Genomic DNA, 25169 nt, shown 5'->3' on the forward strand with positions numbered 1-25169 from the left:
GGTGAGGTAGTATGTGTGAGCAAAATTTGACGCAGCCCGAAGGGATTTCTCCCTCTCTTCTCCTTTTATGCATGGGGGGACGGAGAAGAGGGGTCGCCGATTTAATGAAGCAGCCTTGCTGTGGATGTGCTGAGGGGTGTGGAGTGTATTCAGGGATGGAATGGGTGGGAATGATTTTATGCCTTTACCTTTTTGGCTACCTCCCTTGTAAGGGGGAAAAAAAGCCTTGGTATATGTATGTATGTAGCATTTAGTCAAGTGTTTTCAGATGGGGAAATCTGTGAAGTCTGCAATAATTGAGGTTTTACCAAGGACAATTACCATGTTGCATGTATGTGGATCACATGGGTGGTTGGTGATGGTTACATTAATGAATGGGCGTCTGGAATGAGGTGTTTGTATATAGACCCTGTTATATTGATATAACTATATCATTATTCATTGCTCTGTCAATATATGCCAATTAAGCATAATTAAATTGACCCATACAGATAGGGTGTTATGTGTAAGGAGCTATGGCTCTATATATATATACATATATACAGTATACAGTCATCTCTCGTTATTCGCGGGGGATACGTTCTCAAAACCCCCATGAATGGCTAAAACTGCAAATACTCTTTTTGAGAAAACAATTGAAAATCCATGGAATATCACCGCCAAAACTCGCACTCTTATGCTTCATTCTAGCCACACTTCTCTTACAGTTGAAACATGCTTTAACCACTTCCATACGGTGACGCCAACGCAGGCGGCATGAGGAGCAAGTGGGTTCTCGATGATGCCGACGTCGCCATCTTGATTATATTTATTGTGGTCGTACCTATGTAACCTTCATTCTCTCTAAACTGGCTTCATCATATTTTCTATGGTTATCAAAATACACGGGTGAAAGAGAACGAACAATTGAGCACTGACTTTATTTTTTATAATGTGATTATTATGACGCAACATCGCACGTCGGGCAGCTGATGCTGCCAGACGTGCGATGTGACCCAGAGTGACGAGGTTAAATGTCTTCCATTTATAATAAATTCACTTCTCATATATCAGCAGTTAACAAGTATAATTTAGTAACACTTGATAAACTAAGAATATTACAATATGGCCAGAGACTATACCATTGCACTAATCCAATGACCATTAACAGAAACGATCTGGAGCACAACCTGGTCATTTCCCAATGGTCAATGGTGGAGCGTATTCCCTTTTGTCATAAAGACTCAAATTATCGGAAGAATCGCAAGTAAAAAGATTTGATGAAGTAAGAATACATACTCTACTACCCAAGTGTCATTGTTATGAGAAATATGAAACTGAGAATAAATGCCAAGAAATTATATGAATAGTTATTGTGCCAACAGTATTATTATTTTCATTATTATTATTATTATTGTTGTTATTATTATTATTATTACTCAGTGAGAGTAAAAAAAAGAATGGGTGTGCAGGGAGAGAGAACTATCGAGATGTTAACCCACGCAGTGACGGGGCTGAGTCATTGAGTTAAACTGCTTGGTGCCGCCAGAGGCAAACTCAATATACATGTAATAAAACTTCTGGTGAATTTAATATTTTTATTCTAAAGTATCATACACAATAGTCAGCAGTGACGCCTGGCCCGGCATGCACAGTCAACATTTTTTTTTTTTTTTTTTTTTTTTTTTGAGCCAAAGTGAAGAAATACAATCATATTCAACCACTAAAATATGGAGGCAATGAAACAGACTCAATATACGTATAATAAAACCTCTGGTGAATTTAATATTTTTATTCTAAAGTATCATGCACACACAATAGTCAGCAGTGACGCCTGGCCCAGCGTGTGCAATCAAGTCTTTTTTTTTTTTTTTTTTTTCCAATTGAAATCCGCAAATAGTCAAAACTGCGGATAAAAAACCCACAAATAATGAGGGATGACTATATATATATATATATATATATATATATATATATATATTATATATATTTTCTTTATCCAAAGATAATTCTTTGGATAATTCTTTTGAATTATATTATTCCTTTTTATTTTTCATTTCACAGTTTTATATCAGTTATATCCCTGATTGTAGACCATAGGTGTTGGCTGGATTAGTCGAGAGCGTGACATGGGCCTAGTTAAAGAGTACCAGGGTGAGGAGGTACAAGATGTAGTTTATCAGTCGCACCTAAAGCATGCCTACAGGGCTTTCACTCTCCTGCACTCCTCCTTTGCTGCTGCTCTCTCTTCTGGAGGTGTGCAAGGACTCAAAGCAACCCTCAACTCTTTCTTCAGCACGGTAAGTTACTCTAGTTTTGAATAATAGGTTACCTCATGTGCTAGACTCAGAATTTGAGAACTTTTTCTGTAAACTTCAAAGTTTAATTTGTTGCAGCCATATATATATATGTACATATGTAGGGCATATTCCCCCTTACAGATGAGTGGTTTGCTTAAATCACACCCATCCAAACACATTCATTGCTCCTCCCATCTTAGGACCTCATGGGCCCTGACAGCCAGATCTGGTCACCTCTTCATTATATTTCATTGAAAGGCAACCTCTTCTGGCCCAGTCATTACTTCATCCATTTGTAATATACGTTCATACACTTGTATCTTTTGCACTTTTTCTTGTTCACCAGACATTCCTTGTGCATCCAATGCCACCACCTTCCCCTATCCATCCACTTCATTCTTGTTCTCCCTACCAAATTCAGTCAATTCTTGTTCTTCCAAATTCACTCCATTCACATCTACTTTCCACACTTTTTCTATCTTTTCTTTAATGTAGTAGATAGAATATTATGTTAATTTCATAGTAAGATAAAGTGCCTAGCTCTGAGCTTAGTTACTGGTGCAAAGCCAGTATAGAGCACTGACATTTCAGTTTAAAACAAGATAAACCAATGCTTTGCATTTTTAGCTGTATTTTTAGGATGTACCATTTCATAGTTCATTGCTTAATTATACGAGGTCCATTCAAAAAGTATCCGACCTTGGTCCATAAAAAATAAAATTGTGTACATTTCAAAACTTTTATTCAATCACCTTCAAAGTACTCCCTTTGGGAGTGCACACACTTCTCCCAGCAGTGCTGCCACTGCTGGTAACATCTCTGGAATGCCGAAATTGGAATGTTGTAGAGCTCTGCCGTTGTTTTTCTCATAATTTCCTCTCTCAACTCAAAGCACTTCCCTTTAAGGGTTGTTTTCAGTTTAGGGAAGAGCCAGAAGTCACAAGGTGCCATGTCTGGAGAGTAGGGAGGGTGCCGAACAAGTGGAGTATTGTTTTTGGCCAGGTAAGCTTGGATCAGGTGGGCAGAATGAGCAGGTGCATTGTCATGGTGAAGTTGCCAGTTGCCCGCAGCCCACATTTGCGGTTGTTTTCATCGCACAGTATCGCGAAGGTGTCACATAACTTCCAGATATTACTCCTTATTAATTGTTTGTCCTGCTGGTGCATATTCATGATGCACAATACCACTGGAGTCAAAAAAACATGTCAACATTACCTTGACGTTGCTCCGAACCTGTTGTGCTTTTTTTGGTCTTGGTGATGTCTGATGCTTCCATTGTGATGACTGAAATTTTGTTTCCGGGTCGTATCCATACACCCATGTCTCATCACCAGTGATGATGGTCTTCATGAAGTCAGAATCACTGTTAGCACAGTCAAGCAGGTCTTGTGCAATTTCCAGGTGGAGTTGTTTCTGCTGTTCCACCAGCAACTTTGGAACAAATTTTGCAGACACTTGTCGCATGGCCAAATCTTCGGTTAAAATTGTATAAACTGATCCTGTGCTTATTCCTACTTCTCCGACAATCTCATTGATGGTTATACAACTGTCATCCTCCACTATTCGACGAACATTCGCAATGAATTCTTCGTTTCTGCTGGTGGATGGCCTGCCAGACCGTGGCTTGCTCTCAACTGAGGTTTGTTCTTGCTTGAAGCAGTTATACCACTCCTTTATCTGTGTTATTCCCATGGCTTCATCGCCAAAGGCTTGCTGAATCTTCTGGATAGTTTGCACTTGCGTATCACCAAGCTTGTGGCAGAACTTAATGCAATAGCGCTGCTCGATGTGCTCCAACATGTTGCGTAAGGACGATAATCCAATGAGTACGTACTGGATGACTGCACTCTAGCCTTAACAGGTGGGAACTGGCACGCACTACAGCTTTTAAAATTTCCACGCATGTGCAGTAAGGGTGCCGTCAACTGCCACAAAAATGGATTCCTGAATGGTAAATTATTTTTCCTTTTATGGACCAAGGTCGGATACTTTTTGAATGGACCTCGTATGTATAAGAAAATTTGTGAGCATAAAAAACACAAAGTTTTAATTATCAGTGTCATGAAATAATTGTAAAGAGCAAATTGTCATATATTAGTCATAAATTAGAACCAAAATGTGGTGGGGATGCATAAATTTTTTATTCAAAATATTTTGAAATTCCCTATAGTGCATTTCCCTTGATACTTATAACTGTATTGTTGCTGACTATACCAAGAAAAATGGGTATGGCTTGTGGAGTTGATTATAAAAAACTGCGCTTGCAGCAGGATCAGAGGAGGGATTATGGAAGTTAGTGACTAAGTTTAGAAAGGTGTGTGAAGGAAGTTGAAGAAAAATGTGGGTAAAGGTACATTCATATACCAAAGGCTTTTTCCCCCTTGTAAGGGAGGTAGCCAAAACACAAAGGCATAAAAACCACTCAAACCCATTCCATCCCTATCACACTCCACTCCCCTCCACCCTCTTCCCTCCCTCTTATCTTGGCACCTCCTGGATGATGGGTCATCCTTGCATCTTTTCCACTGCCATGGGTCAGCAGTGTCACAAGACACAGCAAGGTGGCTTCATTAAATCTGCAACCCTCCCTCTCCGTCCCTTCATGCAGAAAAGGAGAAGACAGGGAGAAATCCCTTTGGGCTGCATCAAATTTTTCTCACACATACTCCTGTACCCCCCATCCCCCACCCATTCTACTTCATGCATCACATCATCATCCATATACAACCATTCTCCATTCACCCCTGTCTTCTGTCCTCTCCCATCCTTCCTCAACAGATACCCCTCTTCCCCAAAGCCCCTTTTACCCCATCCATCCATCTCATCCTAGGTTGCCCCCTCATGTTCATTCCTTCCACATCTGCCTTCCACACCTCTTTTACTAGTCTTTCTTCACTCATTCTTTCCATGTGTCCAAACCATCCTAATACTCTTTCATCCACCCTATCTCCCAACTCCCTTTCCACCCCTGTTCTCCTCCTCACCTCCTCATTTCTCACTCTATCCAGCCTAGTAACCCCTATCATACTTCTCAGACATCTCATCTCAAACACATTCAAACTCCTTCTCTCTTCCTCTCTTATGTTCCATATTTCTGCCCCATACAGTGCTGTTGGCACAATCACTCCTTCATACAATCTCCTCTTCGCATCCATTCCCAAATGTCTATTTCTCATTACACTTTTTAATCCACCAAGGCATTTACTTGCTTTTCTCAATCTACATTCTACCTCCACTCCCACTCCTCCCATTTCTGCCACATTTGCAACCAAGTATCTAGAACTATCCACTTACTCCAGTCTCCCTTAATACTCACTTCCAGTCTGTTGCCAGTTTCACCCCTTGTACATCTCATCACCTTACTTTTACCCACATTTATCTTCAACTTCCTTCTTTCACACACTTTCCCAAACTCTGTCGCTAATTTCCGCAATCCCTCCTCTGATCCTGCTACAAGCATAGTGTCATCCGCAAATAACAGGTGGTTTACCTCCCACTTTTCTCCATTTCCTTTAACCATCTCCAATCCCTGACCCACCACCCTTGCATTTACCTCTTGCACCACCCCATCCATGTATAAATTGAACAGCCAGGGCGACATAACACATCCCTGACGAAGTACCACCTTTACCTCAAACCACTCACTCTCTCCACTTCTAATCATGACACACACTCTACTAGTCTAGTAAAAACTCTTGACAGCTCCCAGAAGCTTTCCTCCTATTCCATATATCTGCAATACCTTCCACAGTGCCTTCCTATCTACCCTGTCAAGCCTTTTCCAAATCCACAAAAGCCCAAAAAACATCCTTTTCCTATAGCTTTCTCACATATGTGTCTTAACACAAAAAAATCTGATCTACACAAACTCTACCTGTCCTAAACCCACACTGTTCCTTACCAATTACTCCCTCTGTTCCCCTCCTATTCCTCTCAATCAAGACCCTCGCATAAGCCTTCCCAACTACACTGAACAAGCTAATCCCTCTGAAACTACTACACTCACACTTGTCCCCTTTTCCCTTGTAAAGTGGAACTATACAGGCACTTCTCCAGTCCTCTGGTGCTCTACCCTCTTTTAAACAAACGATAAATAACCTCACCAGCCAGTCCACCATCCCCCTACCTCCATTTTTCAGACATTCTTAATAACATCCATCCAGACCAGGTGCCTTACCTGCTCTCATCATCTTAAATGCCTTCACTTCATCCTTCCTTATTTTTCCCCCATTTTCCTCACTCATCATGGTCATTCTCTTAGCACTTCCCACTGCAACTACCTTTCCCTCCCTATCCTCCTTCACATTTAGCAACTCCCTAAAATACTCTGCCCATCTTCCTCTCACTGCCTTCTCTTCCATTATCATCTCTAAATCTGCACCTTTTATCTTTTTGTCTTTACTTGATTTGCCTCCACGTCTTCTCTTAATTTCTTTCCAAAACATCTTTTTATCACTTTCAAAATTTTCTGTCATACTCTTACCCCATTTCACATCTCTCCTCTTTGCCTCCTTATGCTTTACTTCTCTTCTCTTCTTTGTACCTCTCATATGATTATCGTCCTATTTCATAACCAACCTGTGAAAGCTTGCTTCTTCTCTTCTACAACCACCACTCACTACCCTTCCTTCTATTTCTTCCTGTCCTCCTTGTTCCACATACCATCTTTGCACACCTTGTGACTCCCTTCTTAAACCATCCCCATTCCTCCTCCACTCCTAGTTCTACTCTTTCCTTCACTCCCTCTCACTCCTCTCTCAGCTTCTTGTGCTTCTCCTTTTCTTTCTCATTTAAGTAGTTCACTCTAAGCACCTCCCTACTTTTTGTCCTTTTTGTCTTTATCTATCCTCCACTCTCGACTTACCTTCCACCAAAAATTATATTATATTCCCCCACTCTCTCTCCTTAGAACATGTACATCATTAACTCTTCCTGGTATGCTCCTATCCATCACTACATAGTCCATTAATGCTCTATGTACCACCCTTCCATCCACCACCCTCTCCCATGTGTACTTATACTTGACTTCCTAAACATTGTATTTGTTATCATCAACTCTCTTTTTAGACACATCTCCACCATCAACTCTCCACTACAATTCTTTCCTGGAACTCCACATTTCCCAACCATTCCATTTATTGGTTCATTTCCTACCCTAGCATTAAGGTTTCTCTATAGTACTACATTGACATTTCTCCCTAATCCCTCTATGCACTCATTTAAATTTATCCTAAAAACCTCCCTTTTTCTACACTCCTCACCACCAGGCCCATATGCACTTACAAAAGCCTACATCTCTCTTCCTAGTTTCACCTTCATCCACATTAACCTTGAAGAAACCTTCCACTCCACTACATGTTTACCTATCTCTTCAATTATTAGTATAGCCACCCCTTCTCTCCCTCGTCCTCTTTTCACTCCTGAGAACCTCCCAACTACACTCCCAAACTCACACTCGCCCCTCCCTTTCAACTTATTTTCACTCAAAGCCAACGCATCCATCTTTCTTCTCACAAACATACTGCCTCTCTTCCCTTTTACTCTCATCTGTACTACATCCATGCACATTAAAAGACCCAAACCTTAGGGTACTGGTTGGAAAACTCTTAGACCCTCTTATGCCTTTACTCTTTTAAGGAATGTCCCCTGTGGGGCTATAAGGAGAAGGATGCCTAGTCCTAATCCCTGTCCCTTTTTTCTCGCCTCTTACAATTCAAGTGGGAATACTTGGTGGCAGCATTCTATCCCCCACCACAGGATAGGCAAAAAAAGGAAATGAATATTCAGAGAAATGGTACAGGAGAGCAACAAAGGGTTGGACAGCATAACAGAGGGACAGTCGCAGTATAATAAAAGTGTCATCATTTCTCAGTGAACAGAGTCCTCCTCTACCACAGACAAAATGATGTGTGGCTCTGGTTCGTATGGGTGCCACATATAGTAAGGTGATGAAATGTACAAGCGGAGAAAGTGGTAGCAAATTGGAACTGAGTATTAAGGGAGAGAGACTGTAGGAAGTGGATAGCTTTAGATACTTAGGTGCAAATGTGGCAGGAAAGGGAGGAGTGGAGGTGGAGGTAGAATGTAGATTGAGAGAAGCAAGTAAATGTTTTGGGGGATTAAAAAGTGTAACAAGAAGTAGACATTAGGGAATGAATACTAGAGGAGATTGTATGAAGGGGTGATTATGCCAACAACACTGTATGGGGCAGAAACCTGGAACATAGGAGAGGAAGAGTTTAAATGTGTTTGAAATGAAATACCTGAGAAGTATAGTAGGGGTTACTAGGTTTGATAAAGTGAGAAACAAGGTGAGAAGGAGAGCGGGGGGTGAAAAGGGAGTTGGGAGATAGGGTTGATGAAAGAGTATTGGGATTGTTTTTGACATATGGAAAGAATGAGTGAAGAAAAATCAGTAAAAGAGGTGTGGAAAGTAGAGGTATAGGGAATGAACCTAAGGGGGCAACCAAGGATGAGATGGATGGATGGGATAAAAGGGGTATTGGGAAAGAGGGGAATGTCTGTTGAGGAAGGACAGAAGACAGAAGATAGGGGTGAATGGAGAATGGTTGTGTATGGATGATGCTGTGATGTATGGAAGGGAGTGGGTAGGGGATGGGGGGTGAGGGAGTATGTGTGATTGATATTTTGACAGCCCGAAGGGATTTCTCCCCATCTTCTCTTTTTCTGCATAAGGGGAAGGAGAGGGAGGGTGGTTGTTGACTAAATGAAGCAGCCTTGCTGTGGGTGTGCTGTGTCTTGCTACATTGCTTTTGACACAGGGCAGTGGGCGAGATGCAGGGACGACCCGTCATCCAGGAGGAGCCAATGGGAGTGGAGTATGTGAGGATGAAATGGCTGGGAGTGGATTTATGACTTTGAATTTGGCTACCTCTCTTTTAAGGGGAATAAAGCTATTAGTATATACAGTAGCGGCCAAAATATAAGGGTAAGTGAAAGCATATGTATTCAAATGCATATATTGAAATTAATACCCCACACAAGAACTTCATATTTTGTATACAATTAGATATACAATATATCTATATTACTTAAAAATTTGAAGTGTATGCAACTCATACAAAGTAAGTTAGTAATTAATAAAGAAAAGAGTGTGTAACTTCTTGCGGTCAAAAGTTAAGGGTAGCTTAGAAAATAATGAAATTCAACTTATTTTAAAAGATAAATAGCAATAACATTAATATTTGGTGAACAATCCTTTATTGTCAATCACCTCCTGACACCTGTTGCTACATGAATTGATCAATTTCCTACAAAATTATGGAGTAACAGTGCTCCATTCAAATTCCAAGAACTTCCAGAGTTCATCTTGATTTTTTGGATTTTTTCGCTGTGCCCGTTGACCAGTTATTTTCCAAACATTCTCTATTGGATTTAAATCCGGGCTTTGAGCAGGCCAGTTCATCGCATAAAGTTCTTCAGTAAAGAATGATTTGACCTTCTTGCAAGTGTGGCAAGGAGCATTATCTTGCATGAATATGGGACATTGAACCCTTGAAGATCTCAAATATGGAAGGGCATGCTGTCGAAGAATCTGTTTATACACCTCTCCGTTGATCTTCCCATGCAAGCGAACAAGAAGGCCAGTACCAGCAGCAGAGATGATCCCCCACACCATCACACTTCCTCCGCCGAGTTTCACAGTTTTCTTCACACATTTAACGGACAATCTTTCGCCAGTTGTTCGTCGGACATAATTCCTGCCATCTGAACCAAGTAGATTAAACTTAGATTCATCACTGAAGTAAACGCTTGACCACTGATCTTCCGTCAAGACAACATGTTCAATACAAAACTTCAGGCGGGCTATTTGGTTCTTCTTGGATATCAATGGTTTGGATGCAGGGACTCGGGCATTCAAACCAGCACTTACTAATCTCCGAGACACTGTTTTACGTGACACATCGCAGTCATAAGATGCATTTAACTCACGGGATATCTCTGCAGCGCTCTTGAATCTATCCTTCCGTGACAACCTTACCATAAGACGGTCCTGCTTAACTGAGGTTTTGCGTGGTCTTCCAGTTTTAGGTGGTGAAATTATTGATCCTGTTGATTTATATTGAGCTACAATGCGTTGCACCACACTCGCAGACCTTCCTATCCTCTCTGCTATGACTCCATTTTAATGTCCATCTTTGTGAAGATCAACAATCCTCTTTTTAACCTAAAAAAACACCAGACGTCGTTTATCAGCAGCCATGTTTACAAGTTTGAGGTTCCAATATTTTAAACGCTAATTTTATGTTGCGGTTCTGATTTGACAGTCTTGTAAAGCATAGAAAGTGCTTCTTTCTAAGATACCTTTAACTTTTGACCGCAAGAAATTACACACTCTTTTCTTTATTAATTACTAACTTTCTTTGTATCAGTTGCATAAGCTTCAAATTTCCAAGAAATATAGATATAATGTATATCTAATTGTATACAAAATATGAAGTTCTTGTGTAGGGTATTAATTTCAATATATGCATTTGAATACATATGCTTTCACTTACCCTTATATTTTGGCCACTACTGTGTATGTATGTATGTGTAATTAGAAAAAAAAGGTTTACAAATAGAAATTAAGTATGATGTATATAACTTCAAAAAGGGGAAAGGGCCTCTTGGTTATATGTTTGTATTTACTCCTATATTGATGACAGTAGGTTTTCTTGTATGGTAGTGGAAATGATTTGGTGATTCACTGTAGTGTCACAACCTCACTTCTACCCCCACCCTACTCCAAGGAGTCTAGGACAGTACCTTCTTATATAGTTTTTGAAGCAGGAATTTATGTTACTACTAAGTATAATTTCCTTTTTTTCACAGTACCTCACTTCAGTCAATGTAAGCCAAGGGGATATATTAGATGTGTGGTCTGGTGTATCATTTTTGCCTCTAGACAAGCAAACTTTCCTCCGGGTTCATTGCTGTCTTTCCCTCCTGCAAGCAACTGTCCCTGCTATTGCACACACAGCATTCCTCTTTAACACTAATATTGTATGGTAAGTACAGCATTTCTCACCATGGTGTTGAACAAATATGATTGTATGACTTTGATCAGGGGTCACCAAACTTTTTTCACAACGGGCCAAGATAACTGAGAGAGTAACGAGTGTGGGTAGCATAACCATTTTATTCAATATGATATAGTGAATACACAAAAAATGAAGACCGCAAGCATTTATTTACACAAAAGATAAAGAGAGCAAACATATTTACCTTAAAGCTTTAGGGAAAAAAAAAAATTGACATGTGCAGTGCAGCAGCAGGCCAGAAGAATTGACTTTGTGGGGTTTAGTTTGGTGACCTCTGACTTGGAATGTGTATACATTCACTTCTTTTGTTATTTGAATAATTAACACTCCAGGTGCGGTTTGTGTGCTGAGGACTTGAGATCATTATCTCACTACCTGAAGACACAAATATTATGTGGTCATTCTGGTGTAGGTCCTCCTGAATCACCAACTACAACCAGTTATCTCACAAGGTAACTAAAGAATAATTATTTATTGATTACCTGGATTCTTGGAGATGTGAAAGGGGCATTGAGCAAGAGGTGTCTGTTGAGGAAGGAAGGGAGAAGGCAGAAGATAGGGGTGAGTGGAGAATGGTTGTGTGTGGATGATACTGTGATGCATGGGAATTGGGGGGTTAGGGAGTGGTTATGTGTGAATGATACTTTGATGCAGTACAAATGGATTTATCTCTGTCTTCACTGTTTCAGCATGAGGGGACGGGGGTGTCACTGATTAAATGAAGTGGTCTTGCTGAATACTGTGTCTTATTGTGTTACTGTTGACCGAGGATGATGGTCAAAAAGCAGAGATGGCCTGTCATCCAGAAGGAACCAAGAGAAGAGGGAGGGAGGGGTGGTAAATGGGAGTGAAATTATGCCCTTTGACTTTGACTACCCCCCCTTGTAAGAGTTGAAAAGCCCTTGGTATATGTATATACAGTAAAAGCCCTCATATCCGGCCTTCCTGTATCTGGAACTTCAAATAACTGGCATATTTTTCAAGAAAATCGAAAAATTGTGATAAAGATAGACGTATACAAAATATAAATAAATTTAGATTTCCCACTCATGTTTAAAATCCCTGCGCATGGTTATAGTTGCTTTCACCACCACCAGGGCTTCTCAGTCCCATTCACTTCTCACGCCACATGTTAACCACCTCCATGCACATGTTAGCCAACTCTATTTTATCATGCCCAAGGTTGAGAGGAGGAAATTGTGGTGCTTTCACTTAAGCAAAAAGTGGACATATACAGAAGATTGGAGAAAGGCAAAAATAGAAAAATACTAATGGAAGAATACGGCATTAGGTCATCTACCATTTACAATATCAAGGCCCAATCCAAGAAGCTAAGAGAGTTTGCGAAGTTGAGTGACATGCCTGAAGCTGCAGAAAATCACCACACTCTACAACATAAATGTGTGGAAATGCTGGACAAAGTGTTGTACGAGTGGTTTTGTCTTAAAATATGTCTGAAGGTCTATATCAGGCCCAATACTGCAAGAAAAAGACAAAGATTTTGCTGAAAAGATGTCAATTGGAGAATTGTGTCAGTTCTCAGATGGATGGCTTCAAAGATTCAAGAATCGCCATGGAATATGTCGTCTTGATGTGTTTGGGGAAGCAAAATCTGCTGATTTACCTTTTGCAGAGGAGTTTATTGACAGGTACATTAATTAACCTACGCCTTCATAATAAAGATTCGCATCTTATATCTCAATTTTTCTCTCGCATACACAGATGCATAGCACATTTATATATGTATATATATATATATATATATATATTTTTTTCTCCTGTCATGGGTTTGCAAAATTGGTTGCCAAGGATGATCTGAAACCAGAACAGATCCACAACGCTGATGAGACTGGCCTGTTCTACTTCTGTCTATCGATATCTACACGAGCCAGTGAAGCAGAGGAAACCAAAAGATTCAAACAAAGCAAGGATAGACTGACGGTGTTACTGTGTACAAACATGGCAGGGACCCTTAAAGTCGAATTGTGTGTCGTTGGAAAATACCAGAAGTCATGTTTTGAAAATCTAACATACTTGCCAGTGGATTATCGCTCACAAAATAACGCATGGATGGACTCGGAAACATTTATGAATTGGCTCAAGCATGTGTTTGTCCCATCACTGAAAGAAAATTTGAAAAAGAAAAGACTTCTGGAGGACAGCAAATTTATTTTCCTACTCAACAACAGAAGCGAGTAAATGCCTTGGTGGATTAAAAAGTGTAATGAGAAATAGACATCTGGGAATGGATGCTAAGAGGAGGTTATATGAAGGAGTGATTGTGCCAACAGCAATGTACGGGGCAGAAACATGGAATATGAGAGAGGAAGAGAGAATGAGTTTGAATGTGTTTGAGATGAAATATCTGAGAAGTATGATAGGGGTTACTAGGCTAGATAGAGTGAGAAATGAGGAGGTGAGGAGGAGAACAGGGGTGGAAAGGGAGCTGGGAGATAGGGTTGATGAAAGAGTATTAGGATGGTTTGGACACATGGAAAGGATGAGTGAAGAAAGATTAGTAAAAGTAGTGTGGAAGGCAGAGGTGGAAAGAGTGAATATGAAGGGGCGTCCTAGAATAAGATGGATGGATGGGGTGAAAGGGGCTTTACAAAAGAGAGGAATGTCTGTAGAGGAAGGATGGGAGAGGACAGAAGATAGGGGTGAATGGAGAAGGGTTGTGTATAGATGAGGCTGTGATGCATGAGGGGGAGTGGGTGGGGGATGGGGGATGAGGAAGTATGTATGAGAAAATATTTGATGCAGCCTGAAGGGATTTCTCCCCGTCTTCTCCTTTCCTGCATGAGGGGACGGAGAGGGGAGGTCGCCAAATTTATGAAGCGGCCTTGCTGCGGATGTGCTGTGTCTTGTGACACTGCTTCTGACCCAGGGCAGTGGACAGGATGCAGGGATGACCCATCATCCAGGAGGTGCCAAGATAGGAGGGAGGGAGGGGAGTGGAATATATGGGAAATGAAATGGGTGGGAGTGGTTTCTATGCCTTTTTTCTTTTTGGCTACCCCCGTGTAAGGGGGAAAAAGCCTTTGGTATATGTATGTACTCAACAACAGTAAAACACATCCACCAGCTGAGGAACTCAGCAATGGAAACGTTCTGTTGTGTATTTACCGCCGAAGGTAACGAGTGTGATCTAGCCCATGGATCAAGGAGTGATTCAAAACTTCAAAATGAATTATTGGAAAAGTTTTATGTGCAAACTAGTTTATTTTGAGAACAGTAGCATTTCTGAATTCCAATGTGGGTTTGATGTTAAAGACACTATTTTTATGGCTTTGCTAGCTTGGGAGGATGAAAAACAACAAACTTTAATGCGATGTTGGAGAAAATTATATCCGAAAATAATGTTTGAAGACCAGGAAGGGGCTGAGGATTTTGAGGGTTTTCCATTGGCAAAAAAGAAGTTGCTGGTGAAAGAATTGAAAGAGATGGGTTGTCGCGGTAAACTTTGCATTAGTGACAAAGCGATACAAGTGTGGGTGGATATGGACAGTGACCAAGCAGTAACATTTTTAGTGATGATGAAATCTTACAATGAGTTCCCGATGAACACCACTCAAAAACGAAAGAGGCAGATAGTGAAGAAGACAACCCTGAACTGAAAGTGTCATGGAAAGATGCAGTGAAAGGTCTAGCAGTGTTTGTGAAATTTGTAAAACAGTGCACAAAGAGCAAAAAATTCTAAGCAGAGACATCAGAGATTTCATGAAAGTTGGTACAAAAAGTTTAGTGAAAGAAAACTCAAGTGTAGAGGTGAACACGCCACCAACGCTGAATGTGGCCATTCACAACTCTGTCATAAAATTATCAGATGATGAATTAGACAACTGGTGATGCTGTGATGATTATAACTGATGTATATTGATTGGATTTACTCTATACTGATTGAATTTACAATATATAGATATGTGGATATGTTTATTATTAAAGTGAATTAAGATTTATTAATAAGTAAATGAACAGTGTAAATATATATATATATATATATTTATTTTAATATCCCCATATCCGGCATTTTCTCATATCCAGTACGTCTTCAGTGCCATTGGTGCCGGATACAACGGCTTTTACTGTACCTGGTTTCTCTTGCATGGGCGAGTGAATATTTACTTAGAATATTTTCATTTTTGTTGATGAGTGGATAAATGATGGAGTTCTTGTTTACAGGTTTGTAGGAAGTGGAACCACCCCAAGTCTATTAATTTATGTTAGAGGTGAGACAGACAGCTTGGAGCCCCATCACCTTTTACTTTACACGCTGCAAGGTGCCACAGTTTGTCTCACCATTTCAGGTTAGTTTTATGTTTATGTATAAATAGTTCCCCATCTGGGGTATTGGCTGCATGTTATTGTGGCATTAAAAGCTGCTAAGTAGCATGCAGCTGATTCTTTAGGGTCGATATGGGGTGCCCCTATGGACCAGAGCCACACATCATTTTTGTCTGTGGTAGAGGAAATCTCTATTCACAGAGAAATGATAATAATTATACTGCAACTGTCCCTCCATTATGCTGTCCCCCACTCCTGTTACTGTCCTGTACCATTTCTGTGAGTATTCATTTTCTCTTTTTGCCTAGCCCTGTGGTGGGGATAAGAATGCTCCCACCAAGTATTTCCCCTTGAGTCATTTGAGATGAGAAAAATGGGATGGGGGATAGGAATAGGCATCCTTCTCCCTGTAGCCCCAAAGGGGACATTCCTGAAAAAAGTAAAGGCACAAGAGGGTCTGGGAGTTTTCCAACCAGTATCCTAAGGTTTGGGTCTTTTGATGTGGATGGATGTGGTACAGATGAGAGTAAAAGGGACGAGATAGGCAGTATGTTTGTGAGAAGATGGATGTGTTGGCTTTGAGTGAAACTAAGCTGAAAGGGAGGAGTGTGAGTTTGGGAATGTAGTTGGGAGGATCTCAGGAGTGAAGAGAGGACAAGGGAGAGAAGGGGTGGCTATACTAGTAATTGAAGAGATAGGTAATCATGTAATGGAATGGAAGGAGGGTTAATCAAGGTTAATGTGGATGAAGATGAAACTGGGAAGAGAGATGTGGGGTTTTGTAAGTGCATATGGGCCTGGTGGTTAGGAGAGTGTAGAAGAAAGGGAGGCTTTTTGGATGGATTGAAATGAGTGCATGGAGGATTTAGGGAGAAATGTCAATGAAGTGGTATTGAAAAACCTTAATGCTAGAGTAGGAAATGAATCTATAGATTGAGTGGTTGGTAAGTGTGGAGTTACAAAGGATTACAAAGGCGGAGCATGCCGACAGGAGACCTTTTGATCCATATCTAGGTCGGATGCGAAAAAGAAATCATATTAATGATAAAATAATAAATAAAAACTATAACAATGTAAATAACAAATAGAATACATAAATGCATAGGTATAGTTAATAAACAAACAGGTAAATAGTAAATAATAATAAATTGACATATAACTAATAATAAATGAAAATCAGACAGACAAATGATAACAAAACAAAAACAAATAATATAAGATAAATTATAATCATTACAGCATCTTACTTAGGTACAGCCACTCCTCGTTTAACGACGACAATTGGGACCAGCGCACCGTCGTTAACCGAATTGGTCGTTAAGCGAAAGTGTATACATATACGTACATGTACTGTATGTACAATGTCCAGCAATACATGTATCTTTATTTTTGTGTATTTTCCCTCTTTTATACAGTACATTAAAGCTTTATTTACTGTTTATTTACAGTGGTTAGGTTCCTGAAATTACTGTATATGACCAAATCCGCGAATGCTGACATTCCATATTGAATACCGGGGTATTTTTTTTGTTTCGACCATGGGCGCAATATAGCAATAGAAAATTAATTATTAATTTTGTAAATTAAAATGTATCAACGTAATATGCAATTTTGTGGGCAGAAATGAAAGTAAAAAATACCATGCTACAAGAAAATATGTTAATGAACAAAGTTGGTAGCATAGGATTGGGACGCCATCTTGTCGTCTGCCAGCATCTCTCACGATGACGACAACGAGGACGAGCCGGATGACATTTAATTTGCAGGTAATGATTTATCAAACACAGGTCAGGTTTTAGTTTAGGTTAGACGAATTCATCATCCTTTTATTTCTTCGACATCGGCATCTATCATAACAAACATGGTGTACCAGTTCGACATGATTTTGTTACTTATGAAATTTGTTTTAGCACCTCTTTTTTTTATTTCCGCTCACAAAATTGCATATTAATTTGATACATTATAATTTACAAAATTAATAATTAATTTTCTATTGCTATATTGCACCCATGGTCGAAACTAAAAATTTACCACTACCGGTATATACTGTACCCCAGGTAGTTTTTGCAGCTTGCAGGATGGTAATGTAGACCTAAGCTTCAGAACACTTTACCTCACAGCTAATATCCACCGTACAAGTTCAATTATGACATCATACAAATTTGCCTCAGCCAACTTAATTATCGTACACAACGTCGTAACTTCGGGAGATTTACGTTAAACGTCTGTCATAAAGCCCGTCGTAACTCCGCGTCGTCGCGAACCGAGTAGGTCGTTAAACGAGGAGTACCTGTATTTATCTAAATGATTCTTAAAGCTTCGAACTGAACTACATTGCACTACCTGTGCAGGAAGTTTATTCCATTCATTAACTACACGGTTGGGAAAGTTGTTTCTACCTACTTCCAAATTGAATCTATTTCCGGACAGTTTGAGACCATTGTTTCTTGTCTGATTCTCATTCAATGTGAAAATTTTGTCACTTTTGATGTTGTCAATTCCCTTTAAAATCTTAAAGACCTGTATCAAGTCACCTCTGAGTCTACGCTTTTTTAGGGAAAACAGATTCATGAAAAAATTGTAGTGGAGAGTTGATAGTGGAGATGTACCTAGAGAGTTGATGAAAGCAAATATAGAGTTGTAGAAGAGTTGTAGAAGAGAAGAAGTGAGCTTTCACAGATTGGTTACAAAATAGGATGAGAGAATCACATGAGGTGTACAAAGAAAAGAGAAGAAAAGCAAAACATAATATAAATGAGGCAAAGAGGAGAGCAGATGTGAAATGGGGTAAGAGTATGACAGAAAATTTTGAAAGTAATAAAAAGAGTTTTGGAAAGAAATAAGAGAAGAGGAGGAGAATCAAGTAGAGAAGAAAAGGTAAAAGGTGCAGATGAAGAGATGATAATGGAAGAGAAGGCAGTAAGAGGAAGATGGGAAGAATATTTTAGGGAGTTGCTAAATGTGAAGGAGGATAGGGAGGGAAAGGTAGTTGCAGTTGGAAGTGCTAAGAAAATGACCATGATGAGTGAGGAAAATGGAGGAGAAGTAAGGAAAGATGAGATGAAGGCAGTTGTTAAGATGAGTACAGGTAAGGCACCTGGGTTGGATGGATGTATGCAGAATATCTGAAAAAAGGAGGTAGGGGGATGGTGGACTGGCTGGTGAAGTGCTGTAGGACTGGAGGAGTGTCTGTATAGTTCCACTTTACAAGGGAAAAGGGGACAAGTGTGAGTGTAGTAGTTTCAGAGGGATCAATTTGTTAATCTCTTCACTCCGGGGCACATCGCACGTCTGGCAGCATTAGCTGCCCGACGTGCGATGTTGCGTCATAATAATCGCATTATAAAAAATAAAGTCAGTGCTCAATCGTTCATTCTCTTTCACCCGTGTATTTTGATAACCATAGAAAATTGATGAAGCCAGTTTAGAGAGAATGGAGATTACATAGGTACGACTACAATAAATATAATCAAGATGCCGACGTCAGCATCATTGAGTACCCACTTGCTCCTCATGCCGCCTACGCAGGCGTCACTGTATGGAAGTGGTTAAGCTTCCCTCCTATGCCATATATTTGCAATACCTCCCACAGTGCCCTCTTGTCTGCCCTGTCATAAGCCTTTTCCAAATCCATAAAAGCCAAAAAAACATCCTTACCTTTTCCTAAAGCTTTCTCACATATCTGTCTTACCACAAAAATCTAATCTACGCAACCCTTACCTGTCCTAAACCCACACTGTTCCTCACCAATTACTTCCTCTGTTCCTCTACTAATCCTCTCAATCAAAACCCATAAGCTTTCCCAACTACACTTAACAAATTGATCCCTCTGAAACTACTACACTCACACTTGTCCCCTTTACCCTTGTAAAGTGAAACTATACAGGCAATCCTCCAGTCCTATGGCACTCTACCCTCTCTTAAACAAACAATTAATAACCTCACCAGCCAGTCCACCATACCTGTACCTCCTTTTTTCAGACATTCTGCATGACACCCATCCAACCCAGGTGCCTTACCTGTTCTCATCATGGTAACATGCCTTACCTCATCTTTCCTTATTTCTCCTTCATTTTCCTCACTCATCATTGTCATTTTCTTAGCACTTCCCACTGCAACTACCTTTCCCTCCCTATCCTCCTTCACATTTAGCATACATACATATATATACCAAGGCTTTTTCCCCCTTACAAGGGTGGTAACCAAAAAGGAAAAGGCATAAAATCATTCCACCCATTCCATCCCTGAATACACTCCACACCCCTCCACCCTCCCTCTTATCTTAGCACCTCCTGGATGACGGGTCATCCCTGCATCTTGTCCACTGCCCTGGGTCAGAAGCAGTGTCACAAGACACAGCACATCCACAGCAAGGCCGCTTCATTAAATCGGCGACCCCCCCTCTCCGTCCCCCCATGAATAAAAGGAGAAGACGGGGAGAAATCCCTTCGGGCTGCGTCAAATTTTGCTCGCACATACTACCTCACCCCCCATCCCCCTGCCCATTCCACCTCATGCATCACAACATCATCCATATACAACCATTCTCCATTCACCCCTGTCTTCTGTCCTCTCCCGTCCTTCCTCAACAGACATTCCCCTCTTCCCCAAAGCCCCCTTCACCCCATCCATCCACCTCATCCTAGGACGGCCCCTCATGTTCACTCCCTCCACATCTGCCTTCCATACCTCTTTTACTAGTCTTTCTTCACTCATTCTTTCCATGTGTCCAAACCATCCTAATACTCTTTCATCAACCCTATCTCCCAACTCCCTTTCCGCCCCCGTTCTTCTCCTCACCTCATTTCTTCCCATCTTCCTCCTACTGCCTTCTCATCCATTAACATTTCTAAATCTGCACTTTTTATCTTTTCATCTCTACATGATTTGCCTCTTCTTCCCCTCTTAATTTCTTTCCAAAACATCTTTTTATTATTTTAAAATTTTTCTGTCATACTCTTACCCTATTTCACATCTGCTCTCCTCTTTGCCTCCTTTATCTTATGCTTTACTTCTCATCTCTTTTCTTTGTACCTCTATGATTCTCTCATCTTATTTTTTAACCAATCTGTGAAAGCTCACTTCTTCTACAACCTTCTTTGCTTCATCATCCCACCACTCACTACTACCCTTCCTTCTATTTTCTCCTGTCCTCCTTGTTCCACACACCATCTTTGCACAACTTGTGACTCCCTCCTTGAACCATCCCCATTCTTCCTCCACTCCTAGTTCTACTCTATCCTCTACTCCCTCCCACTTATCTCTCAGCTTCTTGTACTCCTCCTTTTATGTGGAATGTTGCACTGGCATTCTCGAAATGACAGAGGCTGATTCAGGTTTTCTGAATAAGGTAGTGGCATGCGACGAGAGTTGAGTGTTCACCTACGACCCTGAGAGCAAACGTCAGAGTGCTCAGTGGAAGCACATGCCCTCCCCTAGACCCAAAAAGGCAAAGATAAGCAGGTTGCAAGAGAAGGCCATGGTCATTCCTTTCTTTGACTCCCAGGGGCTCATTCACATTGAATGGGTTCCTCAGGGTCAAACTATCAATAAGGAATATTACCTTGATGTTCTGAAAAAGTTCAGCGAGAAGATGAGGAAGAAGAGGCCTCAGCAGTGGAGGAGTGGCCAGTGGTGGTTCCACCAGGACAATGCCCCATGCCACAAGTCAACGCTGGTAACCACCTGGATGGCCAACAGGGGAATGAAAGTGGTACAACACCCACCCTACAGCCCTAACCTAGCCCCTTGCGACTTCTTCCTGTTGCCACGCATGAAAGACAGCCTCACGGGAACCAGATTCCAGTCAACATAGGAGCTGAAAGAGGCATTGGAAAGTTACCTGAAGGGACAACTGAAAAAAGGACTTTGAGGAGGTCTTCCAGGATTGGGAGAGACACATGCAGAAGTACGTAGGTGCGAGAGGCAATTATTTTGAAAGAGACAAAGTTTTGTAAGCATATGAAAATGAATAGTGTCCCTCCTGACATTTTCTCATTACTTATTGATCGTAGTGGTAGGTTCTAGTTGATTCTTGTATTTCTTTCCCAACTCTGTTTCTTCCTGAACTGAACAGATTGATGAAATTGGTAATTCCATCTACTCAATACTTCCATTTAGAATCTTAATAGGTTTTACAAAATTGAAAACCTCCTATTTGTGTACCTTTTCCTAAGACTGTCTTTATTCAAAGTACAAATCATTATTATTTCTACCATGCTCTTATTTGACTTATAAATCCCTGAGTCCAGTTTCAAATATTTTTAATCTAATTGATTCTGGATGCTAAGAGGAGACTATATGAAGGAGTGATTGTGCCAACAGCACTGTATGGGGCAGAAACATGGAACATAAGAGAGGAAGAGAGAAGGAGTTTGGATGTGTTTGAAATTAGGTGTCTGAGAAGTATGATGGGGGATACTAGGCTGGATAGAGTGAGAAATGAGGAGGTGAGGAGGAGAACAGGGGTGGAAAGGGGGTTGGGAGATAGGGTTGATGAAAGAGTATTAGGATGGTTTGGACACATGGAAAGAATGAGTGAAGAAAGACTAGTAAAAGAGGTATGGAAGGCAGATGTGGAGGGAGTGAACATGAAGGGACATCCTAGGATGAGGTGGATGGATGGGATGAAGGGGGCTTTGGGGAAGAGGGGAATGTCTGTTGAGGAAGGACGGGAGAGGACAGAAGACAGGTGAATGGAGAATGGTTGTATATGGATGATGATGTGATGCATGAGGTGGAATGGGTGGCGGGATGGGGGGTGAGGTAGTATGTGTGAGCAATTTTTGATGCAGCCTGAAGGGATTTCTCCCCGTCTTCTCCTTTTATTCATGGGGGGACGGAGAGGGGGGATTGCCGATTTAATGAAGCGGCCTTGCTGTGGATGTGCTGTGTCTTGCGACACTGCTTCTGACCCAGGGCCGTGGCCAGGGTGCAGGGATGACCCGTCATCCAGGAGGTGCTGAGATGAGAGGGAGGGTGGAGGGGTGTGGAGTGTATTCAGGGATGGAATGGGTGGGAATGATTTTATGCCTTTTCCTTTTTGGCTACCACCCTTGTAAGGGGGAAAAAAGCCTTGGTATATGTATGTATGATTCTGGGATGGTAAAAATTTCAGTCTACAGTGACTCCTTTCAACTGCACTACCCTGTTAATTGCTCTGGAGTGTAATAATGTCGACTTTATTACGCCACCTTCCGCAATTAGCAAAGCTTCATTTGTAGTTAATGAATTAGTAATTTCTGGGATTTCTTGAACATCTGAGTTGGGTTCTATATGAGACTTTATTTTCTGTTGGTCTGGACCACTCTGCCTTGCTATCTAAATTTTTTATCTTTCCTATCTATTTCTAAGGATTTTTTGAGTCTCATTGATTTAAAAATGGGATTAACTGTGATTTCACTAAGATCCCTAATTTAGCAGGACATATGACCATGTTCTCTTTTCTCATAGTTGCAAATCCTATCAGTAAATCACCTGAGAAAACAGATTCTTCTACAACTAATACTGGAATGTGCAAATGCTCATTTTTATATAAGATGACTTCTAATTCAACCTTACCTAATGTTTTTAACTGATTTCCAGTTACTCCTTGCAATGAGTAATGGATTGGTTTCAAGATCACTCCTGATTTCAATTTGTTCAAAACTCTACTAGTTATAACATTAACTACAGGTCCTGTATCATTATTTGAATAAGTTTATTGAACACTCTACCAGCAATGAGAGGTTCTACAGAATTCCTTCCAATTATTGTAGTTTATAACTATCTTTGATGGAGTTTTCTTTCACCCTTCTATCACTCTTATTTCTAACACAATACTATGTGTATTTCTATGGGTAGTTCTGTAGTGTTGTTTTATTTTGTGTCTTGAGGGATTTTCCTCTTGTTTTGGGGTTCATACAAAAATGTCTATATCCATGTGTTCTATGTCCAATCTTCTGATGAAACAGAAAGGTGGGTTTCTGCAATGATATTCATCATGACCCTCATATTTGCAATTTCTACAAATAGTTTCATAATAACAGTCTTGTGTTTTATGCCCCTAGGTATTACAATTGTAACATTCAATTCTAGAATTCCTTGAAGTGCTTCTAACTCAATGTTTAGATCCTCTATTTCTATAATCACTTCTAGAGTTCCTAGTTTCTGTTGTCCCACTGTCATCACATATGGACTAATCGCTTTAGATTCACTGTACCCTTGAAGATAATCTACCTCCCCTTTTTCCATATTAAATACCTTAAGATCTTTATACAGCTTTTCTGCAGTTATTTGATCAAAATTATATATAGTCATACCTTTAAATTTCAAAAGTCAGTTTGAATTGACTGCCTCCTTGTAGGCTTCATGTACATCAACCTTGTCTTCCTTGTCAGTCCTTGGTTCACTGCCTTATCATCCCTCGTTCACTCATAGCAGTAGCTTGTAGCAGTTGTAGACCCCTTCGTTCACTGTTGTTGTTGTTGTCGTTCCCTAGACTGTCTGTCCGAGCAGTCCCGTCTCCCCAAGGAAGGCCACAGCCGAAACTAGGTTTTCCCACAAATCCTTTATAGAGTGTATGTTGTGTTGTTTGCGTGCATGATTGTGTATAATGCAGTCTTCGTTCACTGTTGCTTGTAGTGGTTGCAGACCCTTTCATTCACTGTTGCTTGTAGTGGTTGCTGACCCTTTCATTCACTGTTGCTTATAGTGAGACCCCTTTGTTCACTGTTGTTGTTGTCGTTCCCTAGACTGTCTGTCCGAACAGTCCTGTCTCCCCAAGGAATGCCACAGCCGAAACTGGGTTTTCCCACAAATCCTTTATAGAGTGTATGTTGTGTTGTTTGCGTGCATGATTGTGTATAATGCAGTCTTCCATTATGTGTTGTATGGTATGGGGTGAAGTGTTACATCCTGGGCAGCTGTTCACAGTGTGGTCATCCAGCCTCTTCTGGTAGCTTAGAAGTGCTGGGTGGTGGCTGCACCGCAGTCTGGCCAGGTGGCCTCTGTCCTTTCGTGGGAGAGAGGATTCAGAAGGGTGGATATCAGGGGGTCTGGCATGCAGCAGTGTGTTGTCTTTCAGTGTGTTAATGGAGCGGTAAGTGATATGATTATGAATATGTTTCCGGAGGCATTTGGTGGTTGTGGAGGAAGAGAAGAGAGTATCTGTGTAATACAGGTCTTTGGGTGTTGTTTTAATGTTTCTTGGTGTGTGTGTGGGTGTTCTGCTATGTAGTGTAGCAGGTGTGATGTGTTTGTGGTGGCTGCGGCAAGTGTTTGTGTGCCTCTCATGTCGAAGTGGTCCTTGACTTTGAGGACTTTTGTTTCATGGTGTAAATGGTCTGTAGGTGTTGTATTTGTGCAGCCTGTAATTGTTTTTAGGGCTTTGTTTTGTATGATTTGAAGGGTGTTGTGGTGTGTCTCACTGAGATTAGGAGCCCATGCAGGACTCGCATAATTCATCACTGAGCGTATGCATTGTTTGTATATTGTTGTATTAGTTTCTTTGTTTTGTCCAAATGTTGTTCCAGCGATTGACTTGGTGCGTTAAGTCTAGGTGTGCATTTGTTTTTTATGTTTG

At 40.7% G+C, this 25169-nt stretch overlaps 1 protein-coding gene across 3 annotated transcripts in view; it reads left to right on the forward strand.

Annotated features, from left to right (window-relative positions):
- The window catches only part of Ccz1 (vacuolar fusion protein CCZ1), a 154646-nt gene that overhangs the window by 24609 nt on the left and 104868 nt on the right, over positions 1 to 25169 (forward strand). For 2 of the 3 annotated variants that reach the window (XM_076187385.1, XM_076187383.1), the window contains exons 4-7: positions 2073 to 2279; positions 11115 to 11290; positions 11656 to 11775; positions 15506 to 15630. In XM_076187385.1, the coding sequence (XP_076043500.1) occupies positions 2073 to 2279; positions 11115 to 11290; positions 11656 to 11775; positions 15506 to 15630 (628 nt within the window). The remainder of the gene's footprint in view (positions 1 to 2072; positions 2280 to 11114; positions 11291 to 11655; positions 11776 to 15505; positions 15631 to 25169) is intronic. The other variant, XM_076187384.1, reaches the window with a different exon arrangement.

The sequence above is a fragment of the Oratosquilla oratoria genome, chromosome 6 (assembly GCF_046742065.1).
Source record: "Oratosquilla oratoria isolate Oo_2021 chromosome 6, ASM4674206v1, whole genome shotgun sequence".
In the NCBI taxonomy this organism is placed as follows: domain Eukaryota; kingdom Metazoa; phylum Arthropoda; class Malacostraca; order Stomatopoda; family Squillidae; genus Oratosquilla; species Oratosquilla oratoria.